At 46.0% G+C, this 17,744-nt stretch overlaps 1 protein-coding gene across 6 annotated transcripts in view; it reads right to left on the bottom strand.

The window, feature by feature from the left end:
- Positions 1–17,744, bottom strand: part of NPRL3 (NPR3 like, GATOR1 complex subunit) — a 39,188-nt gene that overhangs the window by 3,592 nt on the left and 17,852 nt on the right. For 5 of the 6 annotated variants that reach the window (XR_008206075.1, XM_052680426.1, XM_052680427.1 and 2 more), the window contains 6 exons: positions 13,083–13,220; positions 12,512–12,668; positions 10,749–10,855; positions 9,734–9,863; positions 2,280–2,469; positions 955–1,147 (listed from right to left, as the gene is read on the bottom strand). Coding sequence is in view for 5 of the 6 variants with exons in the window: in XM_052680426.1 (XP_052536386.1) it covers positions 955–1,147; positions 2,280–2,469; positions 9,734–9,863; positions 10,749–10,855; positions 12,512–12,668; positions 13,083–13,220 (915 nt within the window). In the remaining variant the exon portion in view is untranslated. The remainder of the gene's footprint in view (positions 1–954; positions 1,148–2,279; positions 2,470–9,733; positions 9,864–10,748; positions 10,856–12,511; positions 12,669–13,082; positions 13,221–17,744) is intronic. The other variant, XM_052680429.1, reaches the window with a different exon arrangement.

The following is a 17,744-nucleotide window of genomic DNA, read 5'->3' as shown; positions in this document are numbered from 1 at the left end:
CCAAAGTGTTGCCACTCAAGCAGAGAATATCCTCTGAATAGCTTACAGAAGGTGGAGGAGACGCCCACCCAGCACTGCAGAGCTCTGCACAAACACCTGAACTGAGCTGCAAACCAGGAGGAGCAGAGCAGGCTGCAGGGGATTCCACCTGCATCTGTAAAGATCAGGGAAAGCTGCAGCTCTCACCCCTGGTTGTTTTCTGCTCTGTGAGTACGTCAGCCAGTGAAAGAGGCGTTCCAGTGATGCCACTGTGTTTTGAAATGCTCAGCAAAGAGATTCCCCCACTTTTTTCCCAGCTGTTAGGAAGTCGTTCTGCTTTTCACAACGCGCAGAGCCACATCTTGCTTATTTTAAGTGTTGAAATTTGTTGCTGCTCAACAAGACTTTAAGCTACAAGACTTTAAACTAACCCACTCACACGAGCAGCTCTCAGCTAAACAGGCTTGGAAGTCTTTGCAGGCTGTTCTGTGGAAGGGCTCAGGCTGACTTACCTCTGGTGCTTTTTTCCTTTGTCTCCTATTTGTATGTAGATTACAAACCTTAAAATAAATAACAGCTGTCTTGGGAATACTAACAGACACAAAATGACAGCACCAGCACGACCAGGTCTTTGCTTTGGATGCTTAGAATTACGTTCTCAAGCTAGGCAGTTATGTCTACCTGTGTGAACACAGCAAAACTGGAAGGCAAAAAGTGAAGGCCCTCTTGTCTGACCAGATGTCCTGACACTCCTTCACCATCCAGAACTCTGTTAACAAGTGTTCTTGTGACACATACATTAGTTTTTGTTCAAAAGCGCTGTGTGTATATGAAATAGGTACATGAAACAAAATCAAAATGATTTATCTTCCAAAATCCCAAGCTAATGGTATCTGATAAGAGCCCACACCCATCTGCCCATAAAACAGCAAGGATAGGGAAAAAAGGTTACACTCTGCACTCCTCATTTCCTACCTTGCAAACATGCGAAGATCTTCTGGATTCTGGGCAGCAGGGACATTGAGAATAGCTTCCCGCTCGTGTTCCAACAAGCTTGCCAGGAGATTCTCTGTCATCCTTTTATTCAGGGGTGAGTCCCCGCCAGGTATCAACTCAGCACTGGAATTATCCATGCTGGGACTTGTCAGAGTCATGTCATCACTGCTAGCTACCAGGGGAAGAGAAGAGACACAGAATTTCTATGTTGCTCAGCATAATGAAGTACAGATTATCATTTCAGGCCATATCCATGCAGGCTTTCCAAACAGTCCCCTCAGATTTATAGGACCAAGAAAGTGGGTCTGGAAACGCTACGTGTAACTGCAATTTGTGATATGACAATGTAGGGATTTTCTCAATGGGAAAGTAAAGTGTTTCAACAACACCATCAATTGATGTGGAAAACTCTACTTCTGGAGACTATAAACAGTCCATAAAATATTTGAAGAGAAAATTCCCAGCCAGCTCTGCTGGAACACCATGAAGTGGTAACACAAAAAGCCTAACAACACAGAAGATGGAAGCATGCAGAAAGCAAGGCCAAGAAGCAATATCCTCCTGTGAGTGAGCCAAAACAAGCAGATCGCAGACTTATCAGACTCGTGTTCCAAGAGTTCTGCCCTCATTCACGAGCTGCCTAAAGCTGCAGGTTGCACAGAGAATCTCTCCCACTACCCAACCTCAATGTTGTTTGCATCAGAACAGCATGACATAACCACATCCTGGGGTTTCAGCATGGTATCTCATATGCCCTCTTGAAAAGGTGCTTTCCTGGAATCACCCTGATGAACGGCACTGAGGAGATTAAAGAGCCCAGGGAAAGAGAAATCAGCCATTTGTGAGACTGACAGCCCTGCACTTCCTTAGGGCAGCTCTGCGGCCTACAGAAACAAATTCTGCTTATAGCACATCCTCACAATGCTATTCCTCTCCTGCTAACCAGAATCCATGCAGCAACAGCAGTGCAGGCAGAGGACCACTGCTGTTACTCTTTAGTTACTGCAAGGAAGCAGGAAGTTCCCTGTCTGAAACACACTGAAGCGCCTCCAATAAATACTAAAATTTTTGACATGACCAAATGAGATCTCAGCAAATTACAAAGAACTACTTGAAGCACTTCAGACATCCACCAATGCCCAGCTCTATGTTGAACAGGGGCTGGTTAGCAAGCACCCCAGTAACGACATGGTATGGAAAGCTATCTTAATACTACGACCTGTCACCCTCGGCACTGCTAAAAGGAGGGCTAGAAGTGGGCTGCAGTATGAAGCAGTATGAAGCAGAGCAAAGCTGGCTCGTACTTGGAGAACCAAAGCTAAGAGCATTGGGGGTGCTTAAACTTCGGCCTCCAACTCTGGCGGTGAAGGGCATGTCTTCATCCTGGGCACGGAACTCCTCCTCGTTTGGGGGCACCATCAGACAGACGTAGGTGTGGAGCTGAATGAGGAGTCGGTGTTGGAGCATCCATATCACCATTTGAATGAGCTGAGTCTGCAGAGTGAGAAATGAGGGATTGAGCTCCGTGAGAGAAAAAGCAACGCTCAAAGCCTAAGAAATCACAAGGAGAAATGCTTTCCAAGACTCAGAACGGTTTCTCATGTTCTCTGAACCATTATTTTGTGCTTCCCATCACAAGAAGGTGACCAAGCACACATGTCCATCACACCAAAGCCTCCACGGATGCTTTGCCTGTAATCAGACCTTTAATGACCAACACATCTTTATGCAGCACTAACCAACTCAGCCAGCGTCCTCACACCAACCAACCCTGCAGCCAAGAAGAGCTTCAGCACCCACTGTGTTTCAGCAGAGCCCTCAGCACACGATGCCAGCCGTATGAACACAGCCACACTTCACACTGCAGTCATACAAACCCACATGTTTGGTCCCCTTCCAACAAAACAGTTCAGAAGGTGCTAAATAAGAGATAATCGTCCTTTCCAGAGATGGAAGAGATAAGAAACGAATCACCCAGGTGCACACCTCAATGGCCAAGGCGCTGGGATCAGTTTGGGGGCCCGTGACAGTCAGAAATCCCCACAGGGTTCACCCAAAGCAGTCACATTAAAGCCCAGGTTCTCCCAGGAAAACAGGGAGAAGGCAGGGAGGAGGGACAGGGCTGGATATACTGTGATGTACTGTCACCCATTTGCTCTCTGCCATACGAGGGCAGGCCAAAGGCACCTCGCTTTCCATGGTATGGACGGGCAAGACTGAGAGTGGCAAGAGATGAGACTCAAACCAACATGCAGAACACCTCTACATTGCTGAACAACTCCACAGTGCCCCAAAAGTGATGCTGAAAGCACAGGGTGGGATGAGGGAGAGGCATCTGTAGGTTCTTGGCATGGCCTCTCTTCAGGAGTTTCAGAGGAGCATTCAAAAGCCATCATCGTGTCTGAATTTCTGCACAAAAAGCCTTTTCATTTCAGTGCAGGCAACCCTTCCCGTAGCTAACAGCTCTGAACACACTGAATCACTGACAAAAGCTGTTTGGGGATTTCATAGCAACCAGTGCTGTTTTGGTGAGAGACACGCAGAATGAGCTCAGGCAGAGAAGGAAGCTATAGCTCCACTGCATTAATCATCAGGAGAACAGCCAAATCTCAATAAAAGCCCCAAACTGAAGTTCATCAGCCCACATCATTTTCCTTTTCCCATAAGTCATTTAATTTTCAATTTCTCCTTCGCTGTCGAATCACAAAAGAAACATCCCCTGCCTGCAGATAAGCCCACACCCCCTTTCCAGGGATGACTACTTTCTGAGCCGAACGGATTTCAATCTTAAATCTGGGATCACCTTCAAACACTTATTTTCCAGAAAAGGTATAATTCATTTTCTACATTTAAAAGAGAACGTACAGCAGAGGAAAGTTGGCACGGGATAACAAGGACGTTTGCATATCATTCTGCTAACATCTGAAATCAGCCTGGAGGAAAGACGAGGCCGAGCGCTCGAAACCTTCCAGATGCAGGAAAAGATGCCCCATATGTTTCATGTCAATTTCTGACCTGCTGGCATGCGGTGACGTCCCACCAGCTGGTGTCACAACAAATCAAAAGGGGTCTGACACTTCATGGGACAAATCACTGCATTTCAAGGAGACAGCTTTGCTAACACAGTCTGCTGCCCGTTCTTCTGGACACAAACACAGAATTTACAACCATGCTCCATCTGCTTCTCTCGAGCTTTGATGGACCTCTCAGACAGGTGTGTAGGGCAGGTTTCCCCATACCACCTGCATTGCTGTCTGTTGGTTTATCTCCACTCTTGGGCTCAGTCCATTCGACTTGCTGGTCTCTTTCCTGAAGCCAAAAAGAGCTGAGAGTAACTCTGCAGGGCAGGGCATGCTCCACCCCACAGCTGCCCCGTGAGACATCAGCACTGCAGGAAGCCACAGCCCCGCGAGGCCGAAATGGAAATACAAAAGGAGACCCATTTCACTGTTCAATACAACACTCAATTTCATCCACCCCCCTCCTTCTCCCCATGCTGCCTCTCTCCAGTCTGGGCTGAGGGGCTCCCATCAGGCACCAATGGGACGTTCCCACTGGAACGGCTCAGCCACCCCATTCCTCACCCCCGCAGTGGCACAGCAGCACACGTTGTGAGGCATGACACAACGCAGGGCACTGCCAACCACACACTGCTTTGTGCTTACTGACCAGAGCAGAGAAGATGGGCACTCTTAGGTCAGCTCATCTGGGCAGGGAGAGCCCCTGTCCTAAAGGGGCAGGATCCAGCACTCGTTGTTTTTGTCCCTCTGGGAGTCAAGGGGAGCTTTTGTAAAACTGTTCAGTGTGTGTTAAATAAAGTGCATTTCTTACAAAGACTCTTTAAAGCTGTTTCTTTCCCAGGCCTAAGAAGCTAAATGCCCAGAAAATGGGGACAGGATCCTGGCTGGATGTGGCTCTGGGCAGCCTGGTCTGGTGGTTGGTGACCCTGCACATAGCAGGGGGGTTGAAACAAGACGATCACTGAGGTTCTTTTAAACCCAGGCCATTCTGTGATTCTATAATTCTACGACTGGCAACATGTTCAGGAAAGGGAAGAGAGAACAGCAGCATGGAATCACTCAGATCTCAGCCTGGTGTTTCTCTCTGCATGAAGATGCACTCTTAGTTAAAGCACGGCTCACTTTCCTGCTGAAGGACGAGTGCCTCTTCTCCAGCTGAGCTGTAGATGAGACACACACTGTCCACAGTCTGACTTGAGAACGGCAGTGCTTTGGGTCAGTAACACAGCACCTCCACTGGGGTACGTGTTGAAACACACTGAGCTCTTTTATCATTCAAAATACTCCATTTTACCAAAAACTAAAGCTATTAAAAGTTCTCCCTGTTTTGCACAGACAGCCCCTATTAATGCAGAATATTATTGTGTAATATTGCCACGTTAATCATTATGTGACAGCTCTGAATTCCACCAAATCAGCTTAACTGTTCTCTCTATTTAGACTTGGAACACCCTATTTTTAAACTTGCCACATGAGAAACCCTGATTTTATACACAACCCCGAATCTTACTTCCATACTTCTGCCACCAAAAGCTCCTGTGACTCTTAACACCTTCCAGACATCCACTCAGCATTTGCATGCAGCTCTCCTCCCACTCCCATCCTCTGGCACGCACTATTTTCCACTGTGCTGCTACACAAAGCACAGCACGTTTTCCATGTACAGCAAAGGCCTCATCTGCTGCAGCCTTACTCCAGCACTGTGGCCAGACTTAGGAAATCAAAGCTGAAAAAGCATTTGTTTTGTGTTCACTGGCTGCCGTTGTACTTTCCCACCTGTTTTTTGGCCACAGTTAGCCCAGCCCCACGAAGGAAGAGTTAGTTAGTTACAATAAGCATATGCACTGTGACAGCGAGCTGCTGCAGCAAAGGGGATGCAGGGACAAAATGGGATGTGGAATTCACACGAGTACAATCCTGCCTGAGGGGTGGAGAGATCCCCTCTGCATCTAATGCTACAGCACCAGCTGTTGTGCTTCTGAGTGCTTGCACAGCCACACACACACTGTCCACAGTTCCCTTCAGCAATGCTCCTTGCATGGTGGTGACACCTGTATATTCAAGCAGCGATTGCTGCACTCTGAAGTGCATACAGTGACCTGAGCAGTGCTGCTCTGCCACACACTGCAGGAATATCCCCCAAAAAGGCACGGGGCCAGGCTGCCATGGAGGGTGTTCTCTACATACAGGCACACGTATTCTTCATAAAAACTGAACCATTTATTCTGTATGCAATCTGTGCACGCGGTGCCTCCCTGTCACCCACCTCTTTTGAGGAGGAGCATCCACAAACGTACCGCCTGGTTCAGACCATATTCAGATCCATTTCTGAAAAGGGAATTTGAATTATACCTTCAGTGAAATCTGCAGTCTTAGATAAGCTGAAAATGGACCTAAGCTCAAAGCTCAGAGCTCCCTGATTCTTTTAACTAATGCTGCTATAAGGATAAAAGTAATCGTGGCTTATCAGCAAGGAAGGGAACAAGAAGCTGGTAATTCTACAAGCAATCCTGTGCAAATTGGAGGGCCAGATTCTCAGCAGCAAAGCTTGTCAAAGTCTTTAGAAATCACTTTGTTCTAAGGCAGGAGAAAACAGAGTGACCCTAAACAGGAAGGTGAGTGCCAGAAGTTTTATAACCTGTTTGCTGAGACCCTTTGCTTCTGTACGTAACCTCAAACCTTCTTGATCAAGACAATGGCAGGTCCAGGCAGCTAACACTGCCCACAGACTGCACAGATGTGCAGCCAAATTCTTCCCAATAACAAAAATACGTGATACCAATGCTGTTCTAGCTACAAATGCAAAGCACATCACTATATGGACTGCTGTGGGGAAAGCTAACTCCAACCCAGGCAGACCTGGAACACCATTCCAGCAAAACCATTCCAGATTTGTTACCAACCACAGAACTCCATTCTGTGCAATCTGCTGTGCAATCACCAATGCTGTGCCACACAAGGGAGAGGAGAGGCTGGGATAAGAGCCCAGAGTCATGGGCAGCAGAAGAAAGACAGCCTTCTTGGGGTCAGGATAGAGGAGATGCAAATTGCTTTTATTCCAGAAAAAAACACTGCGAGGGATTATGAGTTTCCCCTGCCATGTCAGCTCATGAGATCCAGTACCAGCAGTATGAGATACATGGGCTGCTGGTCAGGACACAGTCCCAGGTGGGGGGCTTGCTGGAATTCCATGTAACACTTCTCAGTGCTGCTAACAGGCAACTCAGCACTGTGAAAAAAGGGAAGTCACATCTGCTTTCCTCACTCATTCCCAGCTGCAGAAGTGCCTCCCTCGTTCAGCACCGGCCCTGGAGCTGCAGATCCTCCCCTGAGTGAATTCCACCTGCTAACCTGGCAAAGAACTAGAGTGGCTGAAATGAGTTACATGAATAGAATCGAGCTGGACAGGAGCCAGAGCTCCAGCACAAAGGGAAGGGGGAAAGGAGGAAGGCATGTGCACATACTGAGTGGAAAAGAGGGCCCCTTCCCCCTCTCAGCAGCACCAAGCTTTCATTAGACCAGCTAAGCTGCAGTCACAGGCTCAGTGCAATGCTGCTATCCAAGCAGGGCAGATGTAACAGCAAAAGGGAAGCTGGCTTAGAGATCTCTACACAAAGACCAACAACTTTGCAAATATGAGCACGAGACCATGGATGACAGACATAAAACCACTGCAGAGCTCAACTGCAAAGTACAGCTTGTCATCCCAGGCAAGAAAAGAGATCGAGAAGACTGGCTCCAAGAAAGCTACTGTCTCGTGCTCAGGACATGGCTGAGAGCACAGGCAGTGCTAATGGAGGCCACTGCCTGGACACCTCCACTACCTGACAGACAGATGCTCATCCAGAAGGGCACTGCAGAAGGAAGGAAGCCAATCTAAAGACAACAATCCAATGGGATGGGTGCCATGAGACCTCAACAGCTTCTGCAGACAATACAGCCCTTCCCACTGCACTGACCTTCAGAACCACAGGCAGCAGTCAGCACGATGAGTGGCACAAGGTATGGCCCCCAGTTAAATTCTTCAAAGCTTTTTTGAAAAACAGGATAAAAGAAAACAAAAAACATCCACTCCTATGTACAGAGAGTAAAATTACAGTGAAAGATCCAAACTTGTTCACTTTTTTCAAAGGCAAAGCAAACATAATTTGACAGTATTTACAGTTCAGAGTGCAGCACATTTTATTGCTGCACAGCAGAAAAAAAACAAAAAACAAAACACCCACATTTCATCAGATTAATCACTCTATCGACTAGATCTCTGTTAATTACAGTTAACTACAATCGGAGCCTGACCACTCCTGCACAGGGGTTAGATTCATCTCATTAGGAACCAGCCCTTAAAAAAGGCTGTTTCATAATAAAACAATACTGCATAGGTAAATCAAAGCAGAGGAAGGTACTTTTTTTGCATGAATGTATGATATAAAACCACCTAAAAGCTCTTTCCAGACCGTATTCCTCCAAGAACCAGCATGCTTGCCCTCATGGGAAAGAAACTAACCATGTCTCACAGCAGCCCAAGGCACGTGATGGCCTCCACACCTTGCCACAGCAGCCCCAAGTGTTCTGCAAGCACACAGACTCACTTCCCCTTTTCTCAGCACCATCCTCATCCTCAGTGTGTGGACTCACACCACAGGGCTGAGGAAAACCCCTCGTGCTGTTGACCTTTAGAGCCCCACCAGGCATGTGAGCACCAAGCTGAAGACACTCATTCCAAAAGAGCCATTTCAGCACTCCAACAGCTCTGGCAAACGTAGGCACACCTTGCTGTTTCAGGGCTTTCCCCATGGCTGCAGCAGTCTGTGGCAGACGTTCGTTATGTGTTTTAAACAAAGACAACTGAGAACAACCAGAAGTGTCAATGGAAAAATACTAGAGCAAGTCATTAATCTTAAATGGGCTACTGAGAGTAAGAATGCCTCCCAAATCTACTGCAGCTACAACAGAATTAATGCTTCCATTTTCCAGACACAGATTTGTCTGTAATACAGCAAAATGCTGCCAGAACAGCAGGCACTGCTCTCCCCCACCTCCAAAGATGGCAGCTGACCAGTACATACTACTGGGATTAGAAGCTTCATAAATAATTATCTCTGATCATAATCTCTGCCAGCCTGTAATTACAACAAATTCTTCTCTCGTAATTGTGTCTGTGTGCTTAATTGATGTTAATCTTCTAGGTGTTTGAATTGTGACTAATTTCATATAAACACAGCAAGTCATCAAAGCACAGAGGCTAGCAGCATTTGGAGGCACCCCAGCGAAATCTGCCCAGGCTCCCTTTGCCACAGTAAGCTGTGCTCAGGGGTCTCATTTTCTTCACCTGGGAATGTAGCAGCGTCAGAAGGCGTTGTGTTTGTTATGTTCCTGAGCCCTTTCTTACATTTCACTGGTTCCCAGAAAGGCTGCAAACCATGATCTTCATCAAACCACGAGCTTCTGCCCTACTAACGGTGGCAGACTACAGCAGTCCCTACTGCATCACTCCAGGAAAAGAAGAATTCTGATTTTTCTTTCAGGAATGTGCTTTCCTAACACAAATCATCCGCACGGCTTCACCATGACAGTCCCCACAGCCTTTTGGTACGTGAATATGAAACAACAAATTACGTTTGGAAATGTATTAAGAGGTGAATTCTACAAGAGCAAGTTCCTAACCAGAAGCAAACCCAGTCCTCGTTGGCAGGGCAGTGACCCAGTGCCCAACAGCTCCTCATGCTCCCCCATCTCACCTCCTGCACGGGAGGCACGAGGGGGTTCTTGAACTCTGAGAGTGACACTGGGAGGGAGAACTTGGAGAGCATTGATGGCAGATTGTGGCCCCGGAACTGACAGGAAAATGCATCTGCCAATGGAGAGTAACTGCAAAAGAGAGGTAGAGCAGGAATCAGTTAGTTTGATATTGCTGGTCAGGATAGTATCTATCCACTGCAGTATTACAGAAGTGGGAATTCCCAAATGAAACATCTAGAAACACATTAAGGGTAATTCATGGCATGTTGCTTCTTGCTTTAAGTAACCAAGCAGTGTATGTATTTTCATTCTGGCACTGCGTTCAGCTTCACTGTATTATTCAAGGTGTTGAGGAAATCCAAAAGACACAAATAAAAATTACAAAATTGTAAACCTGAGCTGTCTGTGATCAAAGAGCAGGGACTGTACAGCTGAGAGACTAGAGTGGGGATGGGCAGCATGTCAGCACACCTTCAAACACACAGCGTGCAGCTGCAGATGGGACTGCTCTCCCTGCCAGAGCAGAACAAGAAAAGCAGTACTGATGATTGATTACAAGTGTGGGAGAAGCAAGTTAAATATTAGGAAAACTGTCTTCAAGAAGAGCACTCCCATATATGAGAGGCACAGCTGCTCCTGAGTGACCTCCAGGTCTGTTTCAGCCCTATTTTTATACCGCCACCCCATAAGTTTTGACCTAAAATTATTTTCCTACAGCAGAGTCCCAACACAAATTCTATAAACATCTCAATAGAAGGAGCATGACAGTGTAAATAATGTTTCCAAGTCCACGTTGCTGCAGAAGCATATTGATGCTTTGATGTTGCTCCCTGCACCAAACTCCTACATGGCTTTGTGATTTCAAGCACAGGGAATGGTTTGCACTCCACACAACTGCAACAACTTGGTACACGCAGAGCTGTCCCGTGCTGCATCCAGTAACACAGGGAAGGAAGGGGTCTCTGCATTTCTCACTGCCTTCTTACTACAGCCATTCATCTTCCTTCTACTTACAGGCAGACACTGGCATTTGGTGAAAGCATGTAGACATTGTTCTCACACAGCGGATAAATAATAATTGCTTTTCCCCAGTAAACGAGATGTGCAGCAAGCTGGAAAACCTGCATCGAGGGAACATGGAAAAATCAGGAGAGCAAAAAAAACCTCAGACCCTTGGCAACACTTACATACAGTGACAGAAAAATCACATCAGATGGCTGCAAAGCCTTGCTGGAACTGAAATGAAAGCGAAACATTCCGTCCTCTCACGCTGTCTTCAGAGAGCGTTTGGGCTTGAATATAACACATGGCACTTCAAAAAGCCTTGACAAGGTTATTAATTTCCAGAGATTTGCATCACATTTCTGAGGAACTCAGTATTTCCTGGTTTTAAGGAATTCCTTCAAACTGTATTAACAGACGTTTAGTTGCATTTTATGCACCGACAACCTATTTTTGTTTATGCACAGAATGCACTTCAGTTTATGTATGAAAAATAAAGTGAATTGGCCTCCACCATGACACAAACATAAAGGAAACAAAACGGTCTTTTTAATGCTTGGAGATATTTCAGTAATGAGTTACACAACGCATTTTAATACGTTTTAAAAGGTCAGTGGTTGTTACAGGCTCTGGAAGAGCCACATAAGTAGCATCTAGGAGACGTAAAATCCAGCCCGTATCATTAGATGTATTTAACTTTGCTTTTTTGTGGAGAACAGAACCGCAGATGAGCAGGGAATTTCCAAAGTTCATCCCACAGCTGTAGAATGCCAAGTAAAACCACAACCACCGTAAGTAAACCTGCACATCTTATTACAAAACAGGACAAGAGAGGGCCTGGACTCGTGACCCAGAACACCTGAGATGACAAGCCATGCTCTCCTTTGTCACACTGAGCACAAGACACATCCCTGGGTCTGAACCTGTCCTTAGCAAGGCTGAATAGCTCTCCCCACTGCAGTCCCAGCACAAGCACCAGGCCTGACAAGCAAAGGGCCACATAACTGTGCTGCTCCAGTGCTAAGTGGCCAAGTGTCCTTACACATGCTTAAGGCAGCCAGCAGGTAAGAAGCTGCACCTTGGCTATCTTCTGCCCTTGGGCAGAGAACTGCAGAGATGCACTTTGGCCAAGCAGGTCCAGCCACCTATTTGGCCACGGCAACTGTAAGCACTTTGGATGCCTTCATTTGCACACAGACATCAACAGCATGTTAGAGCCATGACAGACCACTGTGGCATATGTCAGCAGTGCTATTTGTTCCAGGTTTGTTTTGCTCTTAGCTACCTAATGGGAAGGCACAGAAAAGGCAGAGATGTTCTTATCAGTGGAGCACAAAGACTGGACAAGAAATATCAGTCACAAGGTGGAACACAGGAAATTCCCATTGGATATGAAGAAAAGTTTTTCACTCAAATGCTGGTGCAATGCTGGATCAGGGCCCAGAGGGGGTGTGGGATCTCCATCACTGGAACTATTCAGAATTCAGACATACCCCCGAGCAGCCTGCTTTCACAGACTTGCTCTGAGCCATGGTGTGGGTTAGGGACCTCCAGGCTGCCCCACCACCCCACAGCAATTAGTGATTCAGACGTGGACGCACAGTTACTGCACCACTGATCTTTGTCTCTCCGGTCTGCCCCACACTGTAAGGCTCAGGAGTTCTGTTCACACGGAAAAAAACTGGCATCTCATATACCACAGAAACACACTGGCACCAGAAAGAAAAGTCTCATGAATTAAAAGAATCTCAACTACTGCTTACAGTTCCCCATACCTGCAGCAATGCCAAGTCAGCATCCTGAGCCAGCTGCTGCAAATTCTTCACAGCAGAGGTAGTTTTAATTACTCTCACCAGGGCAGGAGAGCAGTCCAAGGGGAGCTCATTAAGCAATGACTTCTCATCATTTAGAAGCAATAAGGCATGGTAAGGCCTGCAGAAAAAGAAGGGAATACATTTGTAGAGTAAACTGCAACTTTTCCTGAAGGTGTAGTTATTCCCAGATTGGGATACCCCGTCAATCTACTGGCAAAATGAACCTCTTAACATCCTTTTGCTGTAAGCAGATTTAGAGTAAGCCTATTTTTATTTTACAAGATAAGATGTTCCCCATTAAGAGGGGAGAGAGAGCCATATAACTGGATTTAATGCAGGCTGAACTTACTGAAATATAGAATGAAATAGAAGAGAAAAAAAAGCAGGAGCTGGTTACTTTTGCAGATATAAAGCTGTAAACACAGAGAGCAAAAAATTAGATATCAAGGGGCCCAGGCTCTCTCTCCTATACAGGTAAGATTAGTCCTGAGTCAACAGATTGAAATGGACAGACTGAAGGACTTGCTCTTACCTGATAGATTTCAGGCTTCTCTCAATCGCCTCAGGGGGAATAAAATTTGTTGCAACATAATGGATTTTATGAGGCAGGCAGAAGCTCACTTCCAGCCAGTTGTTGATATGTAACCGGACCACTCCTGTTGTACAGAGGCTACAATAGGAAGAAAAAAACCACATACAGCATTTATAGCGTATTGCAAATGAAAATAGTGGTTCAGATTCACTTCTGCACATGAGTCACATCAGGACAAGAAAGGAGTGAGTGTCCACCTCCAGGCTGGCTGAGGCCAAGCTGGCTTCCAGCTGTGAGGCCTCCCCTGCCTTGCACTCACAGAGCACTGCGCCCTACGAGGCTTTGGGGCAGCCTTCTTCCCACTGATCTGCAGCTGCCCCTGCTATTAACACTGCAGCAGTATCTCACGAGAGAACAGTTTCTTGAAGGTCTATGTGAGACCCTTACACTAGAACACACACACACAGGGCTCGCTGTGGGTTGTGACACTTCCAGATACTTCAGTGATGAATGGAATTGAGTCAGAAGCATTTCAGAGGAATGGAAACAGGAGTCTATGAATCTAAGCAAGAAATGAAGCACCCAGATAGGTACCTACAGCTATTGGAAAATGAGCACAGGTGGGGAAGAGAACAAGTCACTAAGCTAGCAACATCTTACAAATCTTTATAATGCTCCCAACATGAGAACATGCCTGGGGTCAGCTTTGGTAGAGGACTGAGCAAGGGAGAGGAAGCAAAGCTGAGCATCATTCCTTCTGTGGGGAGTGAGGAACAAACACGAACTTGCAAATCAATCCTAATCAACAGCCAACTTTGTGCTGGAGAGCTGCTCAGCGTGCCTCCAGGCTGCTGTCCTCCGAGATGTGTATCAGAGCTCAGGGAAAACTGCATGAACTCACACCTCATCCTGAGAAGCAAGGCCAGCCAGCCCAGCACCAGCCCCTAAGGACACACAGCCTGGGATCAGTCACAAGGAGCGTGCATGTAGGTCTGTCATACATGTAGAACTTAACAGGCCGTGTTCTCAGATAGAAAGGAACATCTGGCTCCTTCCAAACATCCTCTGGTTTTAGAGTTTGTTGTAAAAGATGTTTGTTTTTTTTCTAAACAAGACAATATTTTGAAGTTTGCACTCTGAAAATTCCCGTCTAAATTTGAAGCAAAATTGTGTTGAGATTAGCAATAGGACTTCTGTGTCAAGAAAACATGAGAATTTCCTCTTTGCACAAAACACTCCAGGAACAGGCAGTGTGAATACACGTCCTGGACACTCCCTATGAGGTGGCTTAAACACTTCTACCTACTGCTCAGCTTCCAGACACAAACTAACATGCTCCTTTTTAACCTCATCTGGTTGTAGATAGAGTTCAAAGAGAGATGGAAATTCAGCTTCGAAACAAAAGCATCAGCAGCTCATGCTGCTAGCAGAACCGGCCACCAAAGCACACCAGTGTGAGAGCACCAATGTGATCCCATCCTGCCCTTTCATGAGGTAAAACCTCACTGTAGACAATGCTCTGCAAAGCAGTGGCTGTGGTTTTGTTCTCAAATCCTGCACCGAACGCTGAGAGGTATTTATTTGTCAAGGTGCAAAAAGAATAAGCACTGCACATGTCTTCCTCTTCTTAAGAATGCACTGAAGAGATGAGCCTGCTCTCCTGGTGCTGCCATCTCCCACCTGCTCAGAGTTCCAGGCCCTGAGGAAAAGCTTGGGCAAACACTTCCCTTTCTCTAGCATTAAATGTTGCAAGTCCATTAGCACTGCTTATCCCACCAGATGTACATAGCTGACAGGGAAAGATGGATTATCTTAAATACATGCACAGAAAGGGCAACCTGAAGCAGAATTCACCCATTCACACCAAACACTAGCAAGAGAAAACGTGACCAAAAATCCATGAGTGATTAAGAGAGGACATGAAAGCAAACGGGGCTGTTAAAGTGGGCGACCAAACAGCGACAGCATGAAGCACTTGCAGGGATATTTTCACAGCAAAGCTGAATGTTCAGAAAACAGAAAAAAGTGCAGTTGGCTCCTTTCATCCTCTGGCCCATGTGCACGATTTCAGAAGCTTTAATTATATAATTACCCTCTCCACAGCATAATTTTGTCTGCAGTGCATTATACAACAATAGTTTAAAATTAAAGACAAGGAGAAAAACAGATTTTGAGTTCTGATCTCGAATTTAATTTCATTTTTCCACATTTGCATTCAATCCCAAGCCTTCATTATAGCTTTCTATAATGGTTTCTCCTCCACTCCTCCCCCCTTGAGCAGAAAACAATTTAACTCTAATAATCTGGCTGAGAATAAGCAGTGACCCCCAGCAACAACGGATGGGACTGCACCCGGCCAGTCACAGGCAAGCAGTTACACCACAGTATATGCAAGGATTTGTGAAGCACGAAATACAGTCACAGCAAGCAGGCTGGGGTTGAGTCCTGAGAGCTGGGGCTGCTCTGCTGGAGGAGCCTCAGGGGATCCCAGCAGTGCCATAAATACCTGAAGGCTGTTTGCCTCACGTGCATTACTGTACATCTGTCCCTCCTGAACTTCATCTGCTGTTTTATCCAGCAGTTTACCAGCATTCAGCAGTAACAGCGAGCCCTGGGAGATGGCTGATGAGACCAGGAGGAGCAAAGTTCAGAAAGAAACAGAAAGAACCAGAGCAGCCATGGAGCCCCTTATCAGAGGATGCTGCGGTCATTAAATATTTACTTTGGCTCACAGGAGAGAGGACTGAATTCGGGAAGTGAGATCAGCTGAAGGCTCTGGAATATACAGAAAGCACCTCCAGAGCTGCCAGCTGCAGGAAGCTGGGGAATATTGGATGCTCCTTTGCCCTGTTCCTATGCTCTGCCCAGAACAGCGGCTGGAAGCCACTGCCCCAAAGTGGGAATCCAAAGTTTCCCAGTATTCTGCATGATTCCAGCCTTCTCTGCACATCTACCAACAGCATATTTCACCTCACATTTATGAATTCCTACAGACACACAGAGTATTTTATGTTTATCCCATTTGCATCAGAATTTAATAACACCTGCTAGTTGCAGTAAACTCACATCTGAGTTTGTTTTTGCTAGAAGTTGTGACTGTTTGGAGCTCTGAAATGGTTTTACGCTTTGGTGTAAAGGATGCACTCACTGTCCTTTGGTCAACTAACTGCAGCTCATTCATATCCTACATACATCCATACACATCCCCATATAATAATTTATTATTCCCCTTCTCAAGGTAGGATGGACTAGATCCACTGAGCAGTTCTAATCCCACTAGCTAAAAATGTATGAAGGCACATTGTGTATTAAGAACAAAGAAATAAAACAAAAAAAGCCAATCCTCCCTTTTCACTTTTTTTCTGATATAAAGCTAGTAGAAATTTGCTAAAACCAGATGAGCAGTTAGCTATCATCAGCTAACCAACTAAATTATCTGCACCTGTAGATAAACTTAGTGAAAGCAGTCTTCATTCCTTAAAATGAACACTGGCCTGAAAGAGGCTCACACTATAGAAGAGGTCACTGGAGGTGCTAGCAATGGCAAATGTTGGTCTGGAGCCATTGCTCCTTGCTCTATTACAGTGCTGGAGTGTGGGAGGAGGAAAATGAAAAACGATCCCCACATCAGTTTTCTGAACTGACTGAAGAGAAACATTCTGGTTTTAGCCCTTAAGAGTCAAAAGGTCCCAGGAAGTCATGCAGACTACCTCTAAATCCCCACTTTAATAACACTCGGTTCCTACAGCAGTAGTGTTACAGTCCAGATGACCTGGAATTGCTTGCTGCCTTATAAACTATGGATGCTTCATTCCAAATGCAAAGGACATGCTGAATTACAAAAAGCTTTACACACTTGTGGTTCTGCATAAACCACCTTACTAAGAGATGTGCTGGATCTTGCCTGAATTACCTCAGCACCATCTACAGGAAAGCAAGGGCTAGGCAGCATTTCTGGAGCAACTGGGGTAATTCAAGTGGCTCTTTGTCTGGAATTCAAAGAACACCATCCAGCAACACCGCTGACTTCTCTTAAACAGAGCTTTGCACTCAAATGCAAAGTCATTTTTCACTTTTACTAACAGCTCACTTCTTAGGTTTGCTCATGACAATGCTGTGCAAAGCAGAGTCAAAATATGCTGCACATCCCCTCTCTCCCTCCCACACTGCCTGCATGAGAGAGATTGCTTTATATTACCTCTGGGAGCCAGCACCAATGCGTGCTTTGCCCTGCTCCTCGTTTTGTGGAAGGGCAGCAGTAATACCCACGAGCTTGGGCCTGTGTGCTCCTACAGTCACAGCTACGTGCCACAAGATGTCACTGTGTCACTAAAATGTTTGGAAACGAGATAAGGAATTGCCTAGTCACCAGCACACAGCCTGAGAGGAACAGAACAAAGTAAGAAGTAGGTGAAAAATTTCAGGTAAGAACAACAGGCTACACAAAGAGTGCCCTAGGCTAACATTTAGTACAGATGTTGGGAGAGTTGCACTGAACAGTAAACAAACATGCTGAAAGTCAGAGTTCTTGAACACAGTGTAAAAACATCTCACTAAAAGCTTTATTATCATTTAATTATTTAGGTTCTCAGTGTCATCCCTCTGTATAAGGGAAACTGCATCCCAGGGAAGAGTTGCTCTGAGATAATGCAGTGCTCTGAA

Source organism: Tympanuchus pallidicinctus, unplaced genomic scaffold (genome assembly GCF_026119805.1).
Source record: "Tympanuchus pallidicinctus isolate F22 unplaced genomic scaffold, pur_lepc_1.0 scaffold18, whole genome shotgun sequence".
NCBI lineage: Eukaryota > Metazoa > Chordata > Aves > Galliformes > Phasianidae > Tympanuchus > Tympanuchus pallidicinctus.
Note: the sequence above shows the minus strand (reverse complement) of the source record. Positions and strands in the feature narration are given on the sequence as shown.